Here is a 27,849-nt window from a genome sequence, read left to right on the forward strand (position 1 = left end):
AGTGGGTGGGAGCACCCGACTGCTCTTCCGAAGGTCCAGAGTTCAAATCCCAGCAACCACATGGTGGCTCACAGCCATCCGTGGCGAGGTCTGGCTCCCTCTTCTGGAGTGTCTGAAGACAGCGACAGTGTACTTACATATAATAAATAAATAGGTAAAATCTGTCACGTGGCTCCCGTTTCCTCTCCTGGAGACAGATACAGCTGTTGTTATTAAAAAAAAAATGTAGTTCAATTTTAAAATTTTAAATCAATTTGAAGTTAGCATACACATTAGTGAGTTTTCACTATGACATGTATTGCCATTATATTTTATATACCCTTCCCCCTCTGCCCTCCCTCATCCCCCCCTCTGCCCTCCCTCATCCCCCTCTGCCCTCCATCTTCCCTTCCTTCTCCATGGTGCACCCCCCAAATCCCTTCAGCTTCTATGTCACATTTATTCTATTACCCCTCTATTCTCCCTTAAGATCTCTTTTTCCCCTCTCACAGTCTCCTTTCCATTTTTTTAAGCCTTGTTTTTTTGTTTTGTTTTGTTTTGCCGTCTCTAATTAGGAATAAGAATGCTGTGTAGGAGTCAGAGCGATAACGAAGGCAGTGGAAGAAGAATTGCTCAGAGTAAAACCTTGCATAGTGAGAAGAGCTCAGCGATTGGACAGCGAGGCCAGGGCAGAGCAAATCTGAGTGTTTTTTACTAAAAGGAATGTCAAGATGGTTCTCATCCTGCCTTGGGAAATATGGGGCGTAATTTGCACATCCTGGTTAGCCTCAGAGTCATTACCTGTGGCTGTGGAGGGCCAGTGGCTCCAACCACAGCTTTCTCTCCGTGCTTGTTAGTAAATCTCAGAATACACAGTGTCTAATTCCCCATACTGTGTGGGAGGCGCTGCTTCTTTGAACAATTTCCATACAGCTGCCTTTGGAGAATGGCGCTGTTTTAAGGGCAAAGGCTCAATTCTTCCCATGGAATAGAGGGCTGGGGAGATGGAGAATGACTTCAGGATTCTGTTGAAGTGAAATGTGAAATACCATGCCAAGGTAATGCTGTGTCCTGGGGGGTGGGTAGGCATTGTTGTCTAGGACAGACGTGAAGTGAGCGTTGGCTGGATGGCAGGGGTGGTTAGGGACGACTTCTTTAGGGAGAATGTGCTTTCTAAGTAGAAAGAGGCTTGACTCTGCCAAGCAGAGCTAGGCAGGGTTATGCAGTAGTCATGGACTTTGAATTTTAGAATGATGCTTATAGCTTCATTCCTGTTTCGTAACTGAGTATCCTAATGTCTATTATGTATTACTGTAGGGCCGCCTTTTTGCCTACCCGGACACTCACCGCCACCGCCTGGGACCCAACTATCTGCAGATACCTGTGAACTGTCCCTACCGCGCTCGAGTGGCCAACTACCAGCGTGATGGCCCCATGTGCATGCATGACAACCAGGGTAGGCCTGGATATATTTGAGTCCTTCCCTGTAAAAGCAGAGAGCATGAGGACTGGGTGGGCCAGGATGCTAGGCCAGTGGTTCTCAAACCGTGAGAACTTCTGTGCTGTGACATGCTCTATAGGCGCTGCCAGCCACCCAGATCTCTTTTGTTATGAAGTTTTGAGCTGCCCGTGGTCTCTCCTGATTTCTATCCATTTTATACACATCCCAGAGAGTTCCCTCCTCCAATTGCCCTTGGTATCTGTCTGAAGTGAAAGGCTAGGTGGAAGCTCTACTAACACAATGGCTGCTGTGGAGTGTGTCCAACCTAAGCTACAGAATGCACAGTTCCTCAAGTCACTCTTACCCTTCTGAGACCTTGGAAATGCAGAGGCACAAAGTCCACGCCTCTGCCTGGAGTTCTGGTGAAGCTGGAGGACCAGCTCTGACTGGAATTTGGAAAGGGTGGGGGGTAGAGAGAGAGAGAGAATTTCAAGGGCTGTGCTTTTCTTCCATGTCTGTTGCCCAAGTTGACTTTACCTAAGTCAGCTACCGAGATGACATTCTCCTGCATTTGAGTGCTTTGAGGGTTCATTTGTCAAGTGCGTGGCTTTCCCATCTTAATTACCTTCTTGATGCCAATGCACAGAAAGCCTCAGGTCTTAATTCTGGATAGCCAAGCAGAGTGCTTGGTTGATGTGTTTTCTTTTAATATTCGAGTTTAATGAATATCTTGGTTTTTTAATTTCATGCTGGGAGCCTGTGTTTAAGTATAGCTGCAGAAGTCGATCTCTGAAGAAGTTTGACCAGTGAAGTCTATTTGAAATAGTAGCTATCTGTACAAAAATCAAACATATCGTGTACTAGAGGGTACACCTCCAGTAACAAAGAATATGTGTACTCTAAAGGCAACTCGGGATATAGAGGACAAACACCCATTTAACAGTTCTAACACCCAGAGGCCAGGCCAATTGCATCTTTCAGTATTTCTTGCAGTGCTCTTTCAGGCGCCATTTTTACACATTTAGTTGCTTTGCACATGCTGTTTTGTGCTTGGCTGTCCTGTCCTTAACTCCCAGGCCTCCCTGGTGTTTACTGAGTGCGCATGCTTTCTGCCAAACTCCACTGAGTAGGTCTAGTATTTCTGCTCCCTTAAGACTCTGGAGGCATGGGCGTGACGTCATCGTCGTCGACACTTCCTGTGTCTAAATCTTGCCTTTCCGGTCTTCGAGACTTTGATGTTTTTTCCTTCTTTTGTGGCCTTTTTGTTATTGCAGCTGTGCCTGGCACCGACAGATGTCCCCGTTTCTCTTGAGCTTCGTTTATAGTTAATTAGTTCATGTTTACATCCCGCTGGCACACTTGTGAGAAAGTTGCTCTGGGGTTGACGCTGAAGTCCTCTGCTTGATCTTAGAGTGCGTTTGTGCTGTGCTCTGGAAATTCTCATGAAAGAGCTTAATTGTTTCCAGTTGCCGGAGCCTCCAAGACAACTCCCACTCTTGGGTAAAGGTCTATCAAAGGGTGAATTCCTAGTGAAGAAATATTGTGGTGGTTAGCTGTTGAACTCTTTGCTTGCCGTAGCCACAGCTACCCCAAGGCTACGTTCTGAAATGAGTAACTGATCGCCATAATGGTATATGAGCTTTTTTTTGTTTTTTCGCCCTGCATGCACCCTTGGTGCCTTGGTCACTGTGTTAGGTGGCATCTCCTAATTATCCATAGTGGAGAATCTGTCCTGTCAGAGAGCCACGAAGCATTCCAGTCACAGGATGCTTCCTGTGAGCCACTCCTTATCTTAGGCAGCGTTCTGTACAGGCAGTGTGAGCTCCCACAGTCAAGTTTCTGCTGATACCAGCCAAAGCGGCAGTGTGCCATGTGGAAAGTAAATATACCACAACAAGGGGCCAGTGAGGTAGCTCAGAGGGCTCAGGGAACCTGCTGCAAGCTTGAAGATCGGAGTTCACTCCCAGGGACCCACATGGTGGATGGAAGGAGAGAGTTTACTACCACAAGCTGTTCCCTGACGTCCGTGCGTGTTTTGTGGTATAAGTACACACCTGCACACGCACAGGAAATAAAAGTTAATAAAAAAAAATGCCAAGCTGAGAAAAAGAAAAGCTTTATTTTTTAATCTCAGAATCATGAAGGATGTATAATTATATCTGCCAGTATTTTGTCCAAAAAAATTAAGATAAATGAAAGCTAGCATATTACAAATACAGATTTTTTTAACTTTTCCAAGTGGGGAAAGTAAAAATAGAATTGAGGGGAACATTAGAATCAGCTAAGGAGAGATGTTCCAAAGCCTTAAAGGTGTGCGAGGAAGAGTTTTGTCAAGTTTCCTCATTGAAACAAACAGAAGTGCAGGCTTCTAGCCCTGCCCCACCAACAATGCACCAGCTATGAACATCTCAGAGCTTCAGATTTGGCCAGCGAATGAGGGGATAGAACTAGGTTGCTCTGTACAGTTGAGTCAACGATTAGATGGAGCCTACATCCAAATGAGACGGTCAGATCCCCCAGTGTCTCTAGGCCTGATCTCAGTGACAACTATGTCACATCTTTGAAGAAACTTCCTGGTGCAGGTAAGCACCGGGCGGTTTTATAGACAAGGACCCCTGAAATGTTGACTCGCATTTGAGATCTCTTTACTCAGGCAGCCCACACATGCCTGTGGGCAGAGCAGTGTCCCCGAGCCTGTAGTTAGACCTGAGGAGAGAGAATCATTTCCCAGCATGTGATGTGTTTACATCGGTACCTAATGTATGTGTGTATGTTTGATTACTGCTGTGGCCCTCTCCTTCCCAGATTGACGACTCACAGACGTTTATCATTTCCCTAAGGATGTCTCTGCTTCTTTTCAAAGGTGGTGCCCCCAACTATTACCCCAACAGCTTCAGCGCACCAGAGCAGCAGCGCTCAGCCCTGGAGCACAGCGCCCAGTGCGCTGTAGATGTGAAACGCTTCAACAGTGCTAATGAAGACAATGTCACTCAGGTAATGGCTTTCTTGGCTCCTCCTGGGAGCTTGGCTGTTTTTCTTGTCAGACCTCATTACCGAGTCCCATCAGTCTCATTATATAGCTCTGCTGGCCTCTATAGACCAGGCTGGCCTTGAACTCGTATGTGCCCTCCTTGCTTCTCTCTCTCTCTCAAGTGCTGGGACTAAAGGCATATGCCATCACATAGGACTTACTGGCCACTTCTTAAGGTGTCTGTCTTACTTAGGGTTTTACTGCTATGAACAGGCACAATGACTAAGGCAAGTCTTACAAATGACAAAATTTAATTGGGGCTGGCTTACAGGTTCAGAGGTTCAGTCCATTATCACCAAGGCAGGAGCTGACAGCGTCCAGGCAGGCACGGTGCAGGCTGAGCTGAGAATTCTATATCTTCATCTGAAGGCTGCTAGCAGAATACTGGCTTCCCAGCAGCTAGGATGAGTCTTAAAGCCCACCCCCACAGTGCCACACCTACTCCAAGAAGGCCACACCTTCCAATAGTGCCACTCCCTGGGCCGAGCATATACAAACTATCACAGTGTCTAATGCATCTTGAATTGAATCCAAAGAAGACTTAGCTCTAACAGCAAATCAGTCTCTATTGGCTAGAGCCAAAGAGCTGTCTAGCTACTCTGTCCATTTCACATATCAGGACTCGTTCTCAGCCCCCCACCCCCCAGCCTTTATTGAAATGATTGGGTGATGCTGGGGACAGTGATCTCCTGGGAATTTAAGAAATGAGCAAGTCTATTGGCAGAGGAACTCAGTTTCCAGGGACTAGACCTGGCGATCCAAGATGGCCACTGACGACCAGAAAGATGGTACTTTGCCAGCCTTGCACAGACAGGGCCTTGGGTTTGAATCCTAATCCTGGAAAACTCACAACAAAACTGGCATCGAGAATGTGTGGGTTCCGCTCAGGGCTCCTGGGCACCGGGCTCTGCTGTTCTAGGGGAGTGGGGGGGTGTGTGTTCACTTCTGCTTTCCACTGCTGGCTGCTTGTTCCCACTGCACCGCCTCCCCAACCCCCTTTTTTTCTCCTCTGCCTCTCAACTTCTGCTGTTTGGCCACGCCCACACCTGGCCGACTCTCTTTTCTGCTGTTTTTCTTCTTAGCTTTTCTCTTTTTGAGCACCCTTCACTCTACTCCCGTCATAGTTGAGAGAATCCGATAGTCTTGTTACCCCAGACTGTATCATTGGTCTCGGATCACCCTACTGCTAACTGCCCTGGCTCAGGTGCTCATCCTGTTTCCAGTTATGAATGGCTGCCCTGAGGGCTGTTCCCGTGGATGCTCTGGGAGCCCGGGTGTGGGCTGGGATTTGCTCAGTGTTAACTTCTACCACGCCCAGCCAGAGGATGAGAAGGTAGTTGCTCTGGAGTCCCTTGTGGGAGCTTTCTGTAAATTGATATTTAAATTCAGTTAGAACCGATTTTTATTTTCTCAGTTTAAAAATGTAGATTCCAAGTGAAATATTTATAAATACATAGCTGGATTCACTGTGAAGATGTTTTTGTTTGAAAGATGGGGGGGTAGTACTATTTTATTGTGGGATATATAGCACATTTAGGTAAGCCTTTTATAGTAGGTTATTTTTAGAGATATGGGTGACATCAATGTATTGCAGGGTAGCCTTGACAGTCAAGGGTTTGCTTGTATGAGGTCAAGATAGGCAAAGCAAACTCATACAACTCCTGTAGAAACGAGACTGCCATTTGTACGGTAAGGTTTGCTACGTGAGCTTTGTGTTGTGCTATGTTTTCTTATTTTAGTGAGAAGCTCTCTTATCATTATGTAGGACTCACATTTTTAACCAGCCATGATCCTGGTATGATGGGTTCAAAGCGAAGTGGTACAATAATAAAAGTCCTGTGACCCGTACCCAGAAAACTTCATGTTTTTTCCCTTAAAAAGGATTCCCTTGGCCTTGTGGCTCGGAGGACTTGTTCCTATCAGATCTCTCCTCTCATGAAGAACATCAGAAAGACAGATTAAAAGCTTCGAAGAGGGGCTGGAGAGACGGCCCAGAGGTTAGCAGCACTTGTTGCTCTTGCAGAGGACCAGGGTTCAATTCCCAGCACCCATATGTGGCTCACAGCAATCCAAAACTTCCGTTTTGTGGGACGTGACACCCTTGTCTGACCTCCCTGGGCACCGGGCAAACTTGTGACATATATTTCTAATACATGCAGACAAAACATTCATATACATAAAAGGAAATAAAATTTTTTAAGAGAAACGCTTTGGAGGACAAAGCATGGGCTTAATGACCAAGAGCTCAGAAAAGCTGCAGAAAAAATAAAGTTGTGTGTGTGCGGTAAGCTCTGTAGCTTGTTAACGAATCCCTGAAAGATTGGCAGTGAGCTCCCGTGAGAAGCTGGCTGCAGTGAACCACTGGGAATGCTTCCAGAAATTACTTTTTGGGCAGTGAGGTGGCTCAGTGGCTAAAGGCACTTGCAGCCAAGCCTGGCAAACTGAGTTTGATCTCTGGAACCCACATAGAAGAGAGAAGTGATACCCACAAGTTGTCCTTTCACATCTACACATGGCACATGTGTGCACAGGCTTCTCCACTTTCAGTAAATAAATAAATGTAAAGAAAAAAGCCATAGATGGCCTGCCTCCTCCCTCCCTCCAGCCCTCCCTCTCTCCAGCCCTGCCTACCTTCCTACCTCCATAGACAGACTGTATTAAATGTTTTGCAAAGGTACTGCAGCTCAGCTAAACACGTTGTCTCTATAGGTTCCCGTAATGAGATGGAGTCCTGGTAGCAAGTGGAGGTATTCGGGAAGTATGTGCCCTGTGTACTGCCCACCAGATGGAACATGCCCCTTGGAAGCATGTGGGTGCTAAGTGGCAGCAACCAATCCTGAGAAAATTGGACACACACACACACACACTTGTACACACATACATACCTGCACAGACACCCAGAGAAGAAAACCAGTTACAAGCTATTACCAACAAATGAATGCAAAAGAAATTAATTCAACACAGATGACAGTTTTCATTATAATTTTTCAGTGATTTTTAATTGTGAATTTCTAATGTAGACTCTTGGGAGAGTTTTATTCATGGAAAAATGGTTGATTTATTTATTTATTTATTTATTTACTTATTTATTTATTTATTTATTTATTTATTTATTTATTTATTTATTTATTTATTGCTCTCTTGTTGCTGAAAAGGTGCGGACATTCTACACAAAGGTGTTGAACGAGGAGGAGAGGAAACGCCTGTGTGAGAACATTGCTGGCCACCTGAAGGACGCTCAGCTTTTCATTCAGAAGAAAGCGGTGAGTCTGGCTTTGATAGCTAGAGGGTGACACCTGCTGGCTCATGGAGGTAGTGCAGCCATGTGGGAGAGCCCTGCAAGGAAAAGCAGTTTCTAGTTTACCTGAGCTAAGATGACTTTGTAGACCGTGCAGCAATTCTCAGTCAAAGTTCGATTGCCTTGTCTCAGCGTTCTGTCTGGCGTGATACATACACTCACTGTTACCTGGTTTTCCAGTGTGTAGACATTCAGTTGAGTTTAGAGTGAGTTCTTGTGTGTGCTGTGCAGTTCAGCTGTAGTCAGTTCTGCGTGTGACAGCAGCTGTGGCTCTGCTTTGTCTCCCGGAAGCTTTCAGAGGATGACAGGTATTGTTTCCGGTTTTGTGGTTTGAAGCCTGTATCGAGGTTCACCGTCAGGAGTCTGCGACTCTTCTTCAGACAGAATAGAGGCTTGCTTCTTCTAGAGCAAGAATGGAGCTATTCCCCGAAGCGGGCTGAGTCGAGGTGCTGCGGTGTGTCTGCTGACTGCTCGTTGAGCTACCTGGAGCCCTCTCTCTCTCTGGCTTCTAGTTTTTTGGGTTGGCCCAGAAGTATGTTCAATATAAACTGAGTAGCCTTTCTGTGCCGGTGTGCGAGCTGCTGCTACTCTGATCATTGGACCACTACCTGGAATGTTACAGAGCCCGGGTCATGAGCCAGCAAAGAGCCTGGTGTCTGCTCTGGGGGATGGGCAGGGCAGGTTTTATCTCTTGGTCCTGATGAGAGCAGGTAGTGCAGCCTGTGAGTAGCAGACCAGGGCTCTCATCCTTGGCAGACCCCTCACATATGCTGAAACGATAAAGGCTTTCTGCTTGTTCCTGGTGCCCCGCCTCCTTTTCACTGTTTGCTGGGGCTCCCCCAATGGTTGGGTGCCCTTCACGGGGTTGCCTGGCGTATGTGCACCATCTTAGATCGAGGCAGTGCCAAGTCTGCCCTTTCACGCAGATTACTGACTTGTTAGGTATCCACCGTGAGGTCAGCTGTTTATGGGCGGCTGGTACAAGTTATTCAGGTGTTTTCCCCGTAATATCCTATGAGGTCTGCCATATGCTTTCTCCCTCAATAAGAGGCTCTTGCACTTGTGGTGGTGTTTAGTTGTCTTATAGTTCGTTTCAGTTGTGACAGGAATCCCTGGAACTTGTTTCATAACCGCAGATTTAGGGGTCAAACCTGTAAGAACCCCTTCCACTTTAGATTTCACGCAAGATCGCTGGCACATGGAAGTCCCGACTGCTGTCTCAGGGTTCACAGGAGCCTCTGCCAAGTTGGTATTTGCTAGCATGGCTCACAGAGCGCAGGGAAATGCCTTATGTAGTATTATCTGTCCATCATAAAGGGCATCTCAGTACTCACCAAATGGATGAGACCCGTGAGCTCGATGTGGGGAGGAAGGGCTACCAGTTTTCATGCCTCTCAGCCGTACCAGCCTCCCGACACCTACCAAGAGGCTCCGGGAGCCCCGTCATACAAAGACTTTCATGGGGTTCTCCCTACATAGGCATGGCTGACCAGGTCATCAGCTATGAGGTGACTGGACACCATCCGTAGGCTCGGGGTGGGATTGGAAGTCCCACCTTCAAATCCTATGCTCATTGTGTCTGGTACCAGCTCTGTCCTGCTGTTCACCAGGCCTCCCATGAACCATCTCAGTGGTACGTGGATGACAGTAAATTCCACAGGCTTCAGGAACCATATGCCCGGAATGGAGGATAAAGATCAGATGTGTCTCTATGATACCACATATCTTGCTCATTTAGAGAGGGGGACATGGAAACTCAGATAGGTGAGGTGGCTTCTCTGAGGCAGCTCAGCCCATAGACTGGAGAATTTATACTGGACCCCCAAGGTCTTTCTCCAGAACCTGATATGACCTGTTGAAATGTCCTTCTTCCCCTGCCCAGTAAGCACAAGATGCTGGCAGTTCACACAGGGGTGAGGAGATGCTAATATGTAAGTTCCTTTTGACTCCAGGTCAAGAATTTCACTGATGTCCACCCTGACTACGGGGCCCGCATCCAGGCTCTTCTGGACAAGTACAACGCTGAGAAGCCTAAGGTGAGCCCTGAGTGGTGTGGCTGGGAGAGGAGCCCGTGCTGGGCTGGGTCAGATACAGCTTGGTTTCCAGTGCCATTATCGCCTCAGTTCAGCAGTTACTAGGCATTTTCTTTAACTTACTGGCACAACACATAACGCTTCATTTTAGCCCCCACGCAACATTGAATTCATTCACAGTGGATGGATTTCTGAGTCGTTTGAAGAGAAATCCCCAGGTTCCTAACTCACTGGTCTTGTGTTCTCTTCCCATGACACAGAACGCAATTCACACCTACACGCAGGCCGGCTCTCACATGGCTGCGAAAGGAAAAGCTAACCTGTAACTCGGGTGCTCGGCCTCAGCCTCCGCTGAGGAGACCTCTCGTGAAGTGGAGCCCGAGGATCACCTGTAATCAACGCTGGATGAATTCTCCCCCCGCCGGAGCGCAGACTCACGCTGATGACTTTAAAACGATAATCTGGGCTTCTAGAGTGGATGATAACATGCTTTTGATGCCATTTCCCAAAGGGAAATGAAAGGTTAGGGCTTAGCAATCATTTAACAGAAACATGGATCTAATAGGACTTCTGTTTGGATAATTCATTTAAATGACTACATTTAAAATGATTACAAGAAAGGTGTTCTAGCCAGAAACATGACTTGATTAGATAAGATAAAAATCTTGGTGAGACTAGTGTATTCTCCTATTACCTCATGGTCTAGTACATATACAATACACACACACACATACACACACACACATACAACACACACATACACACATTCATACACACACACATACAATACACACACTACACACACACATACACACACTCCTACACACACATGAAGAGATGATAAAGATGGCCCACTCAGAATTTTTTTTTATTTTTCTAAGGTCCTTATAAGCAAAACCATACTTGCATCATGTCTTCCAAAAGTAACTTTAGCATTGTTGAAACTTAATGTTTATTCCTGTGCTGTGCTGCGCTGTGGGGTGCTGTGCTGTGCGGTGCTACGCTGTGCAGTGCAGCGAATCAGATTCTTGTTTTCCCACTTGGATTATGTTGATGCTAATACACAGTGATTTCACATAGGGTGATTTGTACCTGCTTACATTTTTACAATAAAATGATCTACATGGAAGGACTGTGTCTGGTGGCTTTCAGCTCTGTATAATGTGGAATGTGAACTAGAGATTCCTAGCTCTCTCTGCAGTAACAATAGAAGCGCCAGCGGCCAGAAGCCTCCATGGTGTCTGTCTTTGGATGGCCTGCTGGCGCGCTGAGACAACAGTCAACGTCCTGACTTTGGAGGTTCTTCTATCCTTTGCTCCTTTGCTTGCTTTTCAGGAGAATTAAACCCCCTTGGGACTGGAGCGAGTGCTTCAGACGTTAACTACCTGTGCTGTTCTTACAGAGGACCTGAGTTTGGTACCCAGTGATTGCGTTGTGGGCTCACAGCTGCCTGTACCTTCAGAGAACTCTGAGGTCCCTGGCTGATAGATACAAACTGTCTCTTTACCACCGCTTACCCCTGTATCTGAGCAGACCTGAAACTGGTCTGTCTGTAGACACAGAAAGTGGGTCTACCCGTTTACACCCAACTCCTGTTGGAGAAGCTGCTTATAGTTCTCTGTATATTAAGTCTGTAAGATAAACTCTTTAAAAAAATGAATGCCATGAGCCAGTAGAGATGGAGGTTATTTGCATATGGGTTGTAATACAGTGTCGGGAGCTACGGTTCTGTCCAATTATAGTTTATTTTCTCACATAAGCTGGTAGTTAACAGCCATGTGTCCCAGTGTGGTCTTGTTGTCTAACACAGTGGTTCCCAACCTGTGGGTCACAACCATCGGATAGTATGTATTTTTGATGGTCTTAGGAACAGAGACACCTCTCAGTAGCAAAATTACAGTTATAAAGTAACAACAAAAATACATTTATGGTTGGGAGTTCCTAAGACAATCAGAAATACATGTTTTCTAATGGTTATGACCCACGGGGTGAGAACTGCCAGGCTAACGCTATGAAGTATCTTCAGTTTTTCCGTGGAAACATCTGGTGACTTTCAAAGATAGAAGGTTCACTTCCCTCGTCAGGTTTTATTTCCTGTCTCATTGTGGAGTATTGAGGTCACACCCTAATTGCTGCACAGTTGAATCCTAAGGAGGATGTGAGGATGAGACAGTATACATCATCAGTGCCTAGGCACATGGTCATGGCCACTGTATGGGCCAGGGGTTTCAAACAACAGTGGTGGTGTGCCAGCCCTGGGTTCAGTCAGCCCGATCCAAGCTGGTGTCAGCTGGGGACAGTTTGGCTGGTACAGCAACGTCACACATCTCTACTCTGCTGAGACCCATAGTGGGGTGGTAGAGTCAAGAATGCCATCACATCGTGCCCACTGGTAGTTCTCTGGCTGAGGCCAAGGCCATGGAATGAGGATCATTTGCTGCGTGGAGGGGATGTGAGTTAGAGCTGAGCAGCACCCCCATTCTACACTGCACTGGAGGACACCCTCCCCCACCCCCGCCCCAGCTCTCCACCCCCGGGACCTTCTCACGGTTTGTCCCCAACTCACATCCCACTTTCTCTTCTGATACAATTTTTATTTTCTTTTTATTATTTTTTGAGTGTGGATGTACCTGTGTGCACACACGTACAAGCGTGCATACATGCATGTGTGTGTGGTGCACGTATCGAGATCAGAGGACAGTGTTTGGGAGTTGGTCATCTTTCTGCCACAGGGGACCCAGCGATTGGCCTCAGTTCCCCAGGCTCGAGACAAGTGCCTTTGCCCACAGAGCCACTGTACTGGTCTAGAAATAAGTTGTACCTGTGTGGCTGTTTCTTGGCTCTTTGGTTCCTAAAGTGATCTCAGGGTAAGAGGGACAAAAGGGGAAAGGTCTCCAGAGCTTTGAAAGGTGTGAAAGGACAACATGAGTGGATTTTAAAAGCTATACTTTGTATTTTAAACAAATGTAAATGTAATGTTAGCACTGTAACAGCTTGCTGTGGGAAGCTGTACTGCAGAGCCTTATGAGTGGACGTATGCTTTCTCTTGTTCTATGGATGAAGCAAACTTGGCATGGCTGGTGTTTTGACCTTTTCTTATTTCTCATTGGCATTGTTTATATAGACTTGGATGATCTCCTGTTTTCTGTCCTTGGATGAAGGCTAACCTGGGCTACATCTTTACACAGGACACCTGCTTCCATGAGTGTGGTGGGCTGAGTGCTGGAACCCCCAAATGTACATCCTGGAAACTGCGAGTGTGCCCTTATTTGGCAAAGAGTGTATATACTGTAGCTGACCTCAGACACCAGACGATACAGTCAATTTGGGGCTTTGTTTCAGGCCTTAACATAGTACTTACCTCCAGGGCACAGGCTCCAAATTTAAAATGTCGGAAAAACCCAACACCAAAACCAACATGGACAAACAAAACCAACTAGAACAAACATGAACCGTAGCTGACCGAATCACATCTAAGAGGTGTGAAGAGGAGACCCAAGTGCTTGTCCCAAGATGCAACTTCAGCTCAGTTTCAAGAAAGTTATGCCAAAAAAGACTGAAAAATCTAAGGTTCAGATCTATTTGGTTTTATCTAGGGAAGTTGTTGTTGTTGTTGTTTTTGTGTGTGCCTAATTTCTAAATATGACAGTTCCCACCAAGAAATAACATATAACCTTAAAAGAAGCAAAGTATAGCACAAACATTCATGAACTTAAAACAAAAATGTATTTGTTGGGGTTGGAGAGATGGCTCAGCAGTTGAGAGCACTGGCTGCTCTTGCGGAGGACCTGAGTTCCATTTGCCATACCCACAAGGTGGCTCACAAGCATCCATGACTTGCTCCAGGGAATCTGAAACCTTCTAACCTCTATAGGCATCAGACACCCACTTGGTCCATCTACTTGTAGGCAAGACACTCATACACATTAAATAATATAAATCTAAAAAAAAAATGTCGTTGTTGGTCCTATGAGCCTTATTTGGTAGTAGAAATTTTTATAATATCTGAAGGTAGCAGTCAGGATTCTTACTTCTTAGATTTTGGAGTACCCTTTAAAATTCTCCATTCCCAGCTTCTAGAAAATGAGCCATCAAAGGTTCATAGGTTGCTGAATTGAACAAGACACAGACATTTGAACATGTTAAATATTTTTATTCACATTGTTTATAAACTATATCCACCTGAAAAACACACGAATCCAAAAATAGATTATTTTACAGTAATTCACATTTCTTTTTAAAAACAAGTTACTTTTGAGGTTAAATTCTAAACCTGGAGGTCTTCAGCCTGCATTGCTATTCAGTGCCGGTCACTAGGCAGTCCCAGCTCTGGGGCAGTTAGGGTTCAGGGCACTCCACCATGTTGCAGGTCATTAACACCTTGCATGCCAACAGCATGCAACAGCAGACGAGGAAATGTCAGTGCAGACTTTAACCCATGAACGTTGATTGATGTAAATTCACTGTCCTTACTTTTGTGAAGAGAATATGTTGGAGAGTTTGAGTATTCATCAGAAAAGAGAAGAGATTGATGCTGTGTTCAGCTATCATGGCTTGTTAGGACGTTCTCTGCTTGGTAAAGGTTTAATGTCTAAGCTTCAGGGAGAATCAATAAATTCTGACCTCCGAGAGAATCAATAAATTGAACACGCTGACGGTTTGAATCCTAGGCACAGCAGTGATTTAGGAATTAATGCACATGTCTGTTGACCAGGTCACTGTAGACCTGATGATAGCCACCAGTGAGGTGAAGGGGGTAACAATCTCGGTAGCAATTCCCAAGGTGACTAACTACAAGGATGTTAAGTTCAGAAGGACTGGCCGTGGATCAAGTGACTGTGGCTATGTGGTTGAAAATGGTGATCTGGTTAAGAAACTTATTAGTGACTTAGGCTACATCCAATTAGGTCCCAGTTTAGTGGCTTAGCCACTAAAATTTTTTTAATTAAAAATTCTTCTATGGAATATAACTGAGTTAATTTCAGATCTAAAGCAAGGAAGTCTTACATCTCACCCTTTCCTAAAAACTAACCACAGGCAAGCTGCCTCAGTTGACCACTCAGAACCCCTGGAACGGGAGGATCATGTGTCTTAATGGTGCAACGGGTCCTCTTTTGAAACAGCACCCATAACACTGGCTCCCTTAGCTCCAAACACTTCATTAAGGAGACAGTGTCACACCAAGTTGCCACAAGACCTTCCCTTCCTCCCCCTTGGGATGAAGACGATTGCTTAAGGGCTGATGCCATAGCCCCAATAGACAACAACTGAATTCAAATGTAAGCTGAGACATGCAGAAATTTTATCAGTGTGTTTGTAGGTTTTGAAGAGGAGGAGGGGGAGGAAGGAGAGGAGGGGGAGGAGGAGGAAGAGGAAGACTTTCAAATGTCTAATTTGATCTGATTGTTTCAAACAGCAGAAATCCATCAAATGAGCCTGGTGTCCGGTGTCGGTCAGAGTTTCTCTTCCTGCCACCCGTGCGCGTTTTTTCCAAATTTGTACACTAACCTCCGGTCAACCCGCTCCAAAATTCCCGTTTTATAGTAGTATCTGTGAAAGCAAGCAAAGGAGAGAAATCCAGAGAAGGTTTGCACCACAAGAAAAACAACAGATATATAAACACTCCTGGCTCTCTCAGGTGATAGCTCGGGCTCTACTTAGCCTGGTATTTTCACACCCGTTATCAGCTTACACTTAAACCCTTCCTTCCCAGACACTTCACAGGCTGAACCTCTCTCTCCACAGTCAGTTGAGCATGCGTTTGTGTGCTGGTGTGCACCACAGCTTGGGTTTAGGGTGATCCCCCCCCCCCCAGGGAATGCTGCCAAGGCCAAAAAAGGATGGTGGGTCACTTTACCACCCATAATCCCATCTGAAACTAAGAAGAGGTTTAGCTCATGACCCTTTCATATGAAGTGGGGGAGGGGAAGCTTTGAACAGAGTGTGGGTTTCTCCGGCCCCGCTATTTTATATAACTTGTCTTTGCAGGTTCACTGCGTCTGTTGCTGCTTACTTACCTCAGGGCTCGGCTCAGCTTCTCGTACGTCATCCTGTCATTCTTCTTCCTTTGTCCCCACATCTTTGCCAGGGCTTCTGACTTAACCACTCGGAAAATGCCCTGCTCCCTGTCTTCCCATTCCAGGATGCCACAGTTCTCTTCAGGGGACAGCAGCAAGTCTCTGACAAATTCCCACAGGTGAGAACTTTGGAGGCCTTTGGGGGAAGGAGCAGAATAAAGTTAGCTCCCACTTGAACTGTCTTTTGGGGTTTTGTTTGTTTTAAGAGAGATTGTGTCTCCTAGTAATATCCAGTGGAAGCAATACCCATAAAATTTCACCGACATGATTGCCTAGTTATGAACAAAGAAGACGCCAATGAACAGGCCAAATGACATGGGAAAGCCCATGAGGCCTCAGTGCTACACAAAGAACTACAGGCAACTGAGGAGTGCTGGGAGTGGAAGAGGTGCCCCAGGGAAGAGGACACCAACTGGCTTCCAGTACCAGGCGGTCAGGCCTGAAAACATACATACGAGTAACATTATATGGACTGAACAGGTTATATTTAGGAATATATATATATATATATATACATATATATGTATATGTATTATATACATACATACACATACGCACACATATGTAAATGCAATGACTATTAATGACAAAAGAGACCATGAATTTGAAGAAGAATGGGGAGGTGTATATGGGAAGGTTTGGAGGGAGGAGCAGGAAGGGAGAAATGATGTAATTGTAATCTTAAAAGAATAAAAAGAAATGAGAGGTGTTAAAAGACAGTGGGATGGGAGGGAAGGATGTATATGTATATACATATTTATCTATATGTATGTATATATAGAGGTAACTAATTAACCTGTGAGAACTGTTGCTGGGCTGGACAACTCTCACTTGGAGCGCTCTGCATGGAGCCTTACCAAGCTGGAACATGTCTGTTTTCTGATAACTACTGGTAAAATCCCTGTGCAGAGACACCAGATTTACCCAATTCCCCGTGGCTCCTCGTGAACTCAGTCCTTGCTGACGAGCAGGAGGGTTGTGTGAAGATGTCTATGCAGCAGTTCACTTATCACGGGGAGCTGGCATTTTTCTTGTGCCTTTAAGGCATGGATAAGAATGATCTGGGCTATGACTCCCTAATTTCCTGGCTCTGGGAATGCCAGACTCTATTTAGTTGCTGTAGGTGTCAAAGGTGTAATAAGGTACCTGTTCTACTGCTAATGATAAGTGGCTAGATTCTGCCCCGGCAGATCTCAGAGCTGGGAAAGGCTCCTGGACCGCTCAACTCCCCACATTCCCATCCCTTTATCCTCTTCCCCTGGGTACTTCAAGGAGAAGGCCGCAGAATGGCTCAGGAAACAAAACCCTCCTTCAGTAAGAGAATATAGAACATTTCTTTAATTCGTAAAATTCTATGTCCAAGTGAAAGTCATGATTTTGGTCACATGTATGGAAACAAACACCGGCCTCTCCATTGCCTCCCTGGGGAGGGGACAGGTCCCCCTCAAACGCTTCACTTCAAAGGTGAACTGGGGAGGGGAATGGTGTCTGGACCCTTACTTGTTCGGCTGTGACAGTCTTGACTCTTGATGCCACTTGTTTTCAAGCAACTGGAATCAGCATCTGAAACAGAAGGACCCGTGGCAGGGGAGGAGCCTCAAGCTGCACCCCAAAGAATGGAACTTAACTGCAGTCTCTGTGGGAGGAGGCTCTTTAGGGTGGTTAGGAGATGGAGGGATGGGATGGAAGTGCTCAGTCCTGGGGCCTGTGCATACAGGGATACATGAGAGGAGACACAGGCACAGACCCTGCTCATGGAGCCAGGTCAACCCCAGATGAAACAGACAAATCACCTGTCGCTTCAAATGTAATCAATACATGACACTGTAAATAGAATGGGGTAAGGAGTGTCTTCTTTCTGAGGTGGAGCTCACAGGAGGAGAGAGTTACATTACGAACTAGTGGAAGGAGGAGGAAGAGGGGAAGCAGAGGAGAGAGGGGGAGAATGGAAAAGGGGAGAAGGAAGAGGGGAAGGAAGGAGAAAGGAGGAGAGAGGGGGAGAGTGGAAAGGGGGAGAAGGAAGAGGGGAAGGAAGGAGAAAGGAGGAGAGAGGGGGAGAGTGGAAAGGGGGAGAAGGAAGAGGGGAAGGAAGGAGAAAGGAGGAGAGGGAAGGAGGAAGAGGAGGGGAGGAGGAGGGGGAGGAGGGGGAGGAGGGGGAGGAGGGAGAGCAGGTTTTAGGTGGAGGGGGCAGTGTCTATCATAGAGTGCCTAGGAAGCTTGCATACCCTGTGGCTGGAGAGAGCGGGAGGCACCACGACACCCATGTAAGTTGCAGACAGTGGTAGGTCATGGTTTTGGAGGCTGGGTGGTGGTTTGAGATTTTATATTAAAGTGAATTCTGAGATCCCCGTGCCCTGCCTTCTTTTGAGACATGCTTTTAGATGGCTCGCACTGATCTTGAACTCACTGTAGTTTAGGATGACCCTGAACTCCCGACCCTCCTGCCTCCGCTTCTTCACTAAGTGCTGGGAATACAGGCCTGGACTGGCTTTTCCAGTTTATGCTGGGGATGGAAGCCAAGGCTTCACTCATGCTACACAAACTACTTAACTGAGCTACATTTCTATTTCAGCAGCTCATCTTTTAAGAAGATCCCTCTTGGGACTGTGTGGAGAACAGATTGGAAGGGACCCAGCAGAAACAAGGAGATGAGACTTCATGCAGGAAGCGAGAGTTAACTCAATATTGAATGGAATTACATATCATTGTGCTTTAATTGATAATCTCAGATTCTCACACATGCATTGTCTGAAAGTATTTGGATTTTAAAGAGAATTTTAGAACCAGACCCAGCTCCTGCCTCACCTAAGTCTTTGTCTATTCTTCCAGTTCTGGGATCACTTTGCTTCAGCTACACGGGCTTTCTCATCAGGCAGGCACATTACATTGTGGGGCATTTACAGTTGCTCTTTGTCCTTTCTTTGACTATCTGAGTATTCACATCTTCATCTCAGTCAGGACTAAGAGTCACCTTCCAGAAGTGGCTTCCTCCCACTTTAAAAATTGTAACCACACATCGGTGCTTTGGGGCCTCTACTGAGATCTCTCATTTACTTCTTTCTGGCCTTTGAGCACCTACATGACACATTGATTTGTGTGCTTGGCGGTCTGTGTCCACTAGAGGGCAGGATTTGCCTCTACCTATGTATTCCCTCAGCACCTAGCATGGTGCAAGGCATACAGCAGGTATTAAATAACTGTTATTATCGGCCACTACACTACACTAATCATGCGGACTTTATAGTCTAGGATATGTATTAATGAAACAAAGGAATACACAAGGGATCTTGGGAAAAAAGGGTGTCCCGTGTACACTCTTGCCCAGGTCCTGTGTTCTAGGCCACTGGATTGTATCACTCCCCACGTAAACATTTTGCAGTGTCACCAGGATGAAGAAGGCTGTCACATTAGGCAGGCCTTTCATAAAGTGGACCCTGCCCAGTCCTCTAGCCTTATCTCTTTCTGCTCCCCAACACTTTCTTTCATCTCAGGTTAGCGGGTTTCAGTGGGGTCAGAGTGACTTTCCTCACATCTACCCAGCAGACTTCTATTCCCACAGAACCTCTTCAGAAGCCTCCCCTGAGCCCACCTCCTGGGCTAGAGTCCCCTCTGAGATCTAAGAGCACCCATGTCCTGTTATAGAGCCCCCAGCTCTCTCCTTGAGGTCTAAAAGCACCCATGTGTTTCTTCTTCCTTTAAAACCCATCTCAGCTTTTTTTCACTAAAGCTTATGTTCATGGGGCATTTTATTAAGTGCTGAGTGTTTACTAGAGGCCTCATACACTGCAGCATAGTCCTTTAACAATGGTGGATGACGCTAACATTATTGCCATTTTATTCAAGTGTTTGGAACCCAGAGAGTTTAAAATTTTTGTACAGGTGTCAGGCTGAGACTTGAGTACAGTGTCCTTTCTCCACCCATCACCTCCATCCCAGAGGTCCCAGAGCTGACACTCACAAGCAGGTCATGTCCTTTGCAGGAGGTATTTGGTAGGCACCGAGTGAGCACTTAGCTCAAATGGTCTGAGCAGCGGTCACTGGTTCTTTTGTGCTGTGTGCCTATTCCCATCTCTAGACTTCCCCATTGTGTTACTGAATCTTTTGGGGGGTGGGGGAAGCAAGTGGAGCCACAACAATAAACAAAGGCGAATCACTGACCACGAACAGATAAGAAGCCTTCACTGGACTACAAGGAGAGCAAGGGAAAGGGCAAGCTTTTCATCTCCGTGGTCCCTTGTGCTTGGGATGGAGTCTATTTGGTGGGATGAGGGGAGGTGGTAGGCACAGAGCAGAGGGATCACACAAGAGACATGAAGACCCATCTGGTCAGGTCACTCTGTTCCTACTGCTCCAGATCAGGTGACTTTGAAGGCCTTCATGAGTTGAGGAGGTTCCAAATCTGTCTCCTTTTATTAATCTAATGGTTGAGATAGAGGCGGAGGCAGAGGAGATGGCGTCATTGCTGCCAATCTCAAGGCAGGAACCTGATTAAACCCTTCACCAAGGTGAGCTGTTGGTTTCTTGCAGTACCAGGAAGGAACACTGCATGTCTGCAAACACCAGCCTTACAGCAACAGTGCCCAAGCAGCGGGGGTGCCTGGTGTGGCACAAGGGGAGGTATATTCCTGCTACTGTCAGTGAGGCTTGGGCAGGCCTGGTTGTCCTTGATACTGGAAGCTTAAAATTTTAAGTTTATCATCATGAAATCCTAATCAGGTGTCCTCTAGAAGCTAAGATGGAGGCCTGGTGACAGGTTTTCAAAATCGAGCTCACACCTGCTCATGACACTGTCAGTCCATTCAAAACTCCCAACCCCATGCTAGCATGCCTCAGAGATACTCAAGAGCAGGGGTTGCTAGCCATGAACTCAAGCTTGTAAGCTCTATCCTTGGGTATGGTGTGGTCTCTACTGACATTTCTGTAGTGCAGGAGGGAGGGGACAGGTGGAAAGAGAAGGAAAAAAAATTATCAAGGGCTGGACTGTTGCTGCTTGGCCAGTTTGGATGGCTTCGAGGCTTGCTGGGTTTTGGGTAGGAACAAATGAAGATCCCCTGTGATGGATCACTGTCAAGCAAGGTTCGGAGGTAGACAACTCCCAGGAACCTTGGATCTCTACCCTGTAGGCAGAAGAACAAATAGAAGGGCCTGGGAGCTGCTATGCATGTGTGCATGCGTGTGTGTGTGTGCGCATGCGTGTGTGGTCATACCAGTCCCAGGCCTGTGATTACTCTAAAGTTGCTGCACCCCAGTTTTCTTCAGATGCAAATGGAGATGGGGCATGCGTGTGAGCTCATATATCCTGGACTCCTGACTCCATGCCTGGCACAGTGCTGAGTGCTTTAAAAACATAATGATAGGGCTGGAGAGATGGCTCAGTGGTTAAGATCACCGACTGCTCTTCCGAAGGTCCTGAGTTCAAATCCCAGCAACCACATGGTGGCTCACAACCATCTGTAATGAGTTCTGATGCCCTCTTCTGGAGTGTCTGAAGACAGCAACCGTGTACTCACATAGATAAAACAAATACATCTTAAAAAAACAAAACAAAAAAAAACAAAAAGCAAAGAACCATGATAGCTAGCAATTGCTACTAAAGCCTCCAGGATGGGACCCTGTCCTCTTTGGCTACTCTGTGGTCTCTAGTTGGTACATCAGCATTGGAAGGCAGTCTCTGGTTTCATTTTCCAGGATATCTGGGACCATGAAACATTGCCTAGGTCACAGACTCTGTGGTCATATAGTGTGTGTTTTCTAGGACAGGCTTACTGTACAAGCTATCAATTTGCTGATTTCTTACCTACCCTGTGCCTGTCAAGGTCTACATTAGTGTTCCTGTTTAAGGAAGCCTTGGTCCCAAGGGCTGCAGGAAAGCCAGAGCCAGCCCTCAGGAACTGGGGCTGGGATAACCAGAGCTGTGGGGCTGCTGTTTGGGTAGTTTCTGGGTTGGGCACATGGATCAGAGCCTCAAGCAGCCGCTGTTGTTGGAGGGGTTATCTCCATGAGTGATAAACAAGCTTACCCAAAGCCTTTCCCCACCACCCTCACTTTTAGAAGCTTTTTTTCATTTCTGTTCCATCACTGGTGTGGGCCACCAGCATCACCATCCTAGGTAGTAGATTCCCAGCTAGACCCCACAGTCTAAGAAATGTTCAAATCTGGTTGTGACCTTTACCATTTCAACACTTGCAACCCTTCAGTAGCTTCCCAGCATGCTCAGCATGAAACCCAAACTCCACTGAATCTGCCCTTGTCCAGCTCTCAGACTCAGACTCATTCTCCTCTGATAATGTCCCCAAAACTTGTCGAGATGGAAAATGCCTGCAATCCAATATGGTGGCTACTGACCAACCGTGACTGTGCATTTAAAACATGACTAATATTCGAGGACCTGAATTTTAACGTTATTTATTCTTATGTAATGACTCATAGGGCCAGTGGATATTGCTTTGGAAAACTCAATGACACACCTTTTAGCTCTTTTTCAAGGACCATCTGGGCCCTGTATTTGTCTTTGTTTCCTTGAACCTCTCATCTTTCTTTCTGGTAAGACTAGGATTCTTGGGGCTGGATGGAGAGAAACCATTTCACAACTGAAGTGGGCTATTCCTGTGCTAATGTCCACAAACAAACAAACAAACAAACAAACAACAAACAAAATCACAAAACCTTCACTAATCAGAAGTCTAAGAACCTAAATCCCCAGTTGACTGAGATTTTAGGAAAAAGGAAAAACAAAAAACCAAAAACCTGGGCAAGATGGCTCCGAAGGTAAAGTGTCCTGGGCAAGATGGCTCCGAAGGTAAAGTGTCCTAGCCATGCAAGTTTGATGAGCTGAGTTTGATCCCTGAACCCCTCAGTGGAAGAAGGAACTGCCTCCCAGAAGTTATCCTCTGACCTCAGTGGTGGCACTGTGTGGTAGGCTGCCCTTACTCCAGTGGACGTTACCACAGCCCTGCACATGTATTGGTAGCACTAGCTGGAATCTGTATATATATTTTTTTAGATAAGAAAAGACATGAAGTTGGGAGGGAGCATGGTGGGAAGAGTATGGGGGTGGATATGATCAAAATACATCACATACATGTATGGAATTCTCAAAGAACACATAGAAGTGTTTTAAAAACAGAAGCTCCAATGTTCCCGTTCCCTGCCTCCATCTCCAGACATGAACTAATTGTTGGGATTGTGGGCCATTTGAGATCCCCCTATTCCACCATCCTTTAATTATCAATGACTTAGCAATGGGCTCAGATTATTCTGAAATATCAGCAACCATAGGACCGGTAAAGGCTGGAAGTCATTGGCACCATGGCTAATGGGCACTGGCTTTATAGTATTCTCACTGCAGGCACCTACAAGGCCCTTTACCAGGCACAAATTTCATTGCTCCTTAAACTCACCACAACCCCGAAGGGCCTTGATATTTTATAGACAGGGAACGTCTTGAGGAGGACTTGAGTTATTGTCCCACAGACCCCCTTCCCCTGTCATACTCTTTTAACCCATTTTCTCTACTCTTTCTCCAAGGCTGTGCTTGCTTTTGGTTCATCAACCTTCTAGTGTGGTTGTTAAATCAGGATCAAACCCAAGTGGCCAGTATGCAGGCACAGCTGTGGGCAGTTTGAACGTCATACTTACAGTCTTTGATGCCGGTCTTGGTCTCTTCAGCATCATTGAAAAAGGAGTAACCTGGGAAAGAAAGGGAAAGAGAGATTCATAAACTATTTCATGCAATCCTGGGGTCTGGCCAGACCAGGAGAGGAGATTTTGGAGGAAGGGAAGTGACTCTCATTTCTGAGGGACTTTTTTTCCCCCCAAGAGGGAAACTTGGACACCATCCAGCCCTTATAAAGCCACCCTGAAGCCAAATACAACAGCATCATACTTTTTAAAAGGTTATCTAAAAAGAACAACAGACGCCAGGGATTCCAGGAGGCTGCATGGATCTACTGACTGGACTCTAGAGAGTGAATCTTGCCTAGGATCCAGGAAACCTGGGCTCTCAACTGCTGCTGCCTGCATGGCGTTGCCAGTCACTGGCTCTCTGGTTTGTTGGTCAGTCTTAGTGGAATATGTACTTAAACACCCACTCAGCTCTCTTCTGGCCCTGGGCCTATGGTTTCTGACATGGGACTGTAATCCTTGGAGATCAGAATGCCTGTGATATGATAGCCATAAGGAGGAGAAGGACAAAAAGCTCAAAGGGCACATAGCTCTGCTTGAATGCTCAGTTCTCTGGAAGACCGAGTTGGTACCTTACTCTGTAGAATGGTGAGCTGGGCTGGAGTTTAAGATCATGTTTCCAGGAACCAGGACAGGTCAGTGGATAACCTATTGTTGACTTGGCCTCTATCATGAAGAGTACTATCTCTTTACTAACATAATTGGAACACTCTGGCCAAAGGGCCAAGTAGGGGACTGATGAAAGATATTTCTTGTCCTACACTGTAGAAGCCATTCTGTGGTCCCCAGTCTTTCCCTTGATCTTTCCTTATGGTGACCAGGGCGTCCATGCTTCTAGACCTTTACATCTTTCTACAACATCTACTGATTCAGATGATTGTCTGGGCTCTGGGGTCCTCCTAGCACCTCCCCTGGTTGAAGCATCCTTGTTCTGTGTCCTGTTCTTGCAGAACCCTAGACTATGAGGTGAACAAGGCACAAGCTAGATAGTTACCCAGAATATAACTTTTGTTCAAATGTAGAAACCTCAGAATGGAAGACAGTTCTAATGGTGATTATTCTAAGATAAACAGTGAGACCAGTGTGTCCCGGGCAAACTGCTGAAGTATAAACTCCGGTCACGATGCTTACATACACAGACTTGCCTGAGGGACCTAAAGGGAGAGCTTCAGGGTGGAGCAGGTTGTTGGAGCGGTATTTTCAGACATAGAGAATGACATAAAGTCCCATTGTTGGAGTTGGTATTGACACTCAGGGATTCCTTATTGGTCAGATTTTAGCTGGGCATAGTGGCACATGCCTTTAAACCCAGGACCTGGGAGGCAGAGGCAGGCAGATCTCTGTTAGTTCTAGGACAGCCAGAGCTATAGAGTAAGACCTTGTCTCAAAAATAGCAAAGGGGGATAAAAGAGGGTAAGATTTTTAGTATGAGTGTGTGTGTGTGTGTAAGCCAGAAGAGGGCTTTGGATCTCCTGGAGTTGGAGTCAACCCCATGTGAATGCTGAGAATCAAACTCAGGTCCTCCAAAAGAGCAGCGTGTACTCTCAACTGCAGAGCATCTCTAAAACCAGTGTTTAGCTTACTCATTTTTATTTTACAGATTCCTGAGTCAATGGTGCATGTATATACACATACACATACACATACACATACACATACACATACACATACACATACACATACACATACACATACACATACACATACATATACATCATATACGTATACATTTATATATGTGTGTGTATGTATATATATGTATACATGTATGTATATGTACATACACACACACACATATATATAAATATATATTTATATAATCTAGGAAAAGACCAGACCATTGTGGAAACTCTTAGCCCAGGAGCTCGGGACTTCGAGACAAACTTGGTTAATGTGGCATTTGGCTGAGGTAGCAATGCAACCTCAACTCCTTCCAAGGTGGAATATGGCCCTCTCCATGGCCCAGGAATTTTTAGCACGATTGTCCTCTTGGGAGCGTTTCATTTTTAAAGACAGAGTGTTACGAACTACATCACCTTGCTGGCCTGAACCTCAGGATACAGAGCAGGTTGGCCTTAAACTCACAGAAACCTGTCTGCCTCTTTGTATCCTACGTGTTGGGTTTAAAGCTGTGTACAACCATACCTGGCTCTTGGGAGGTTTTTAATGGAGATCCAGGCTCCTTCTCCCAGAGAGGTTGTGACACATTCAGCCTTGTCCAGATTCAGGGAGTGCACACCCTCAGCACAGGTCTCAGCTTCTCCCCCAAGGCCCCACTCTGCTTTCTTGTCCTCATTCCGTCATGATGGGAGGACCAAATAGAAGCAGTAGACTCCCAGAGCTGGAAGGTGCTCTGAGGATTCTCTGCCTAAATCAGAATCTCTTCTTTGGACACAGCATCCTTGTAAAGCAGGGACCAGCAGACAGCTTGGTTCTCCAGTGGCAGGGAACGTCCTGCTTTCTCTGTATCCTGAAGAAACCTTTCCAAGAGAAACTTAAAAGTTTTCCAAAAGTCCTTTTGTAAAGACTCAAGCATAGATGTGTCTGCTTTGGTTTGTTTGTTTGTTTGTTTGTTTTGTTTTGTTTTGTTTCTGCCTCTTGGTTATATTAGTGATACAAATAGTTGCTACTTAGAGCATACTTTTATGTTGTGCCAGGTAATCATTCACCAAATCCTTCAAAGCTCAGGGAGGGTCGTAAATCCTCCTAGCAGACAGAGCTTCTGGGGATTCCGACAGAGGGCGCTTCTTGCAGAAAGAATCCTATGGCTTCCTTATCTAAGAGCCTGGACTGTATCAGTAACACAGCGGGTCATTCTGATTTCTGAGTTTTCACTTTGCCCGGACTGCCTGTGAAGCAGGCCTGTATGCTGTCACAGAGGGAAGCCTCTCAGACCTGCGGCTTTATCACTGGGACACAGCTTTGTGGTTTGAAAAAGCAGCGCTTGCTCACAGTGTCCACGCTACTGGCACCACCTTCTGGCCATTGGGTCCTCGACAGAAAGGAATGCACTAAGAGTGGTAATTTTTGGACTCCTCTGGAAATAGGAAGAGAAAAGGTCTATTTCATTGTCTTCCTTTCTGCTTAGTCAGGGATGAAGCAGAGCGCCCCCGTGCCCCACATCTTTCATGGTTTAATTATTTTTGAGCATCCTTATTTGAGACTTCCAGCGTGGTTTTGGACTTCCTTACCTGTGCTTTGAGTTTTACTTTTCTTTTTTAAAAAACCTACCCCATTTGCTTTCTTGGCTTTTGCCTTTCCCTTTGGCTAAACTCTCAACACTGAGATGGTAAAAGTTCTGGTTACGGAGAGGTTTTGACTGAGCACTGATATCAATTGATTATGAGAGTCGGGGTAAGGAAGCACCTATGGGGATATCAGGTCCCAGTCCTGGGCCCTCCTCCCGAGGCTGACACTGACCTTGCGAACGAATGTTCTGAAGAATGAAGTACAGGTACTCTCCACAGATGCCGGCCGCCTCAATGAACTCCTCCTGCGTCATGCTGCAGAGCTGCAGGCCGCTGATGTTGAAGTGACAGAAGGAGATGCAGTTGGCGTCAAGCTTGTACTGGTCGCAGCAGAACTGGAGCCATTCCCAGACGTGGCGCTTGGTCCAGTATTCAGGGTGCACTGATGTCCAGTAGGAATCACAGGCTGCACCAGAGCACAGAGAAGTAAAAGGTTACCAAGGGATCCTCAAAGAATACTCCAGTTATGTTAGCATCGTTAAAGGTTCCTTATTCAGAAAGGGCTCTAGGTCTGTCATGCACTTACAAGGATCCAGGTTATCGTCTCTACAGAGACCACCAGGGAGATGGGATTCTGTAGATGGCTGTTGGGACCAGAGAGGGTATGAGGCAGGTAGGAAATTACTAAATCTCTTTCTGGTGCTTAACATGATGTACCCAATAAAGAAAGAGAGCAAAAATATTCTCCAGGTAACATGATATCAAGAATAAAATCTCGGAGTTCTAAAGGCCTGGGTTCAAATCCTGGTTTAGCCACTTGTCTTTTGGGTAAGGCCCATAGATATTTAGGCCTCTGATTCCACCGCTGTTAAAATGGGTGTAATCTGTTTGACCTACACGGCTGTTATAGAGTTGGAGATATAATGTAAGGAGAGCGGTGTCTAGGAAATCACCAATCAATTCAATAGTTACTACATGTCTTCTTTCTGCTAGACTCTATCTGAAACTGGTCTGAGTCTCTGTGCATTAATGGACAGGTGCTATGATGGCTGTCTATTTGTGCATAGCCTCTAGTCATCTTTTACAAGGGTCTTGGGCTAGTTAGCTATTGCCCATAGT

The 27,849-nt window shown here is 46.0% G+C and overlaps 2 protein-coding genes across 2 annotated transcripts in view; one reads left to right on the plus strand and one right to left on the minus strand.

Annotated features, from left to right (window-relative positions):
- Positions 1-10,911, plus strand: part of Cat (catalase) — a 35,642-nt gene extending 24,731 nt beyond the window's left edge. Inside the window, exons 9-13 of the mRNA XM_021183656.3 lie at positions 1,297-1,435; positions 4,284-4,414; positions 7,607-7,714; positions 9,702-9,785; positions 10,043-10,911. Coding sequence (XP_021039315.1) covers positions 1,297-1,435; positions 4,284-4,414; positions 7,607-7,714; positions 9,702-9,785; positions 10,043-10,108 — 528 coding nt within the window. The 3' untranslated portion in view covers positions 10,109-10,911. The remainder of the gene's footprint in view (positions 1-1,296; positions 1,436-4,283; positions 4,415-7,606; positions 7,715-9,701; positions 9,786-10,042) is intronic.
- Positions 10,912-13,940: 3,029 nt separating this feature from the next.
- Positions 13,941-27,849, minus strand: part of Elf5 (E74 like ETS transcription factor 5) — a 28,978-nt gene continuing 15,069 nt past the window's right edge. Inside the window, exons 3-7 of the mRNA XM_021155866.2 lie at positions 26,963-27,196; positions 23,498-23,548; positions 17,360-17,422; positions 15,800-15,995; positions 13,941-15,332 (exon numbers count right to left, since the gene is read on the minus strand). Coding sequence (XP_021011525.1) covers positions 15,236-15,332; positions 15,800-15,995; positions 17,360-17,422; positions 23,498-23,548; positions 26,963-27,196 — 641 coding nt within the window. The 3' untranslated portion in view covers positions 13,941-15,235. The remainder of the gene's footprint in view (positions 15,333-15,799; positions 15,996-17,359; positions 17,423-23,497; positions 23,549-26,962; positions 27,197-27,849) is intronic.

Source organism: Mus caroli, unplaced genomic scaffold (assembly GCF_978045245.1).
Source record: "Mus caroli unplaced genomic scaffold, Mus_caroli_1 scaffold_2, whole genome shotgun sequence".
NCBI classification, from domain to species: Eukaryota; Metazoa; Chordata; class Mammalia; order Rodentia; family Muridae; genus Mus; species Mus caroli.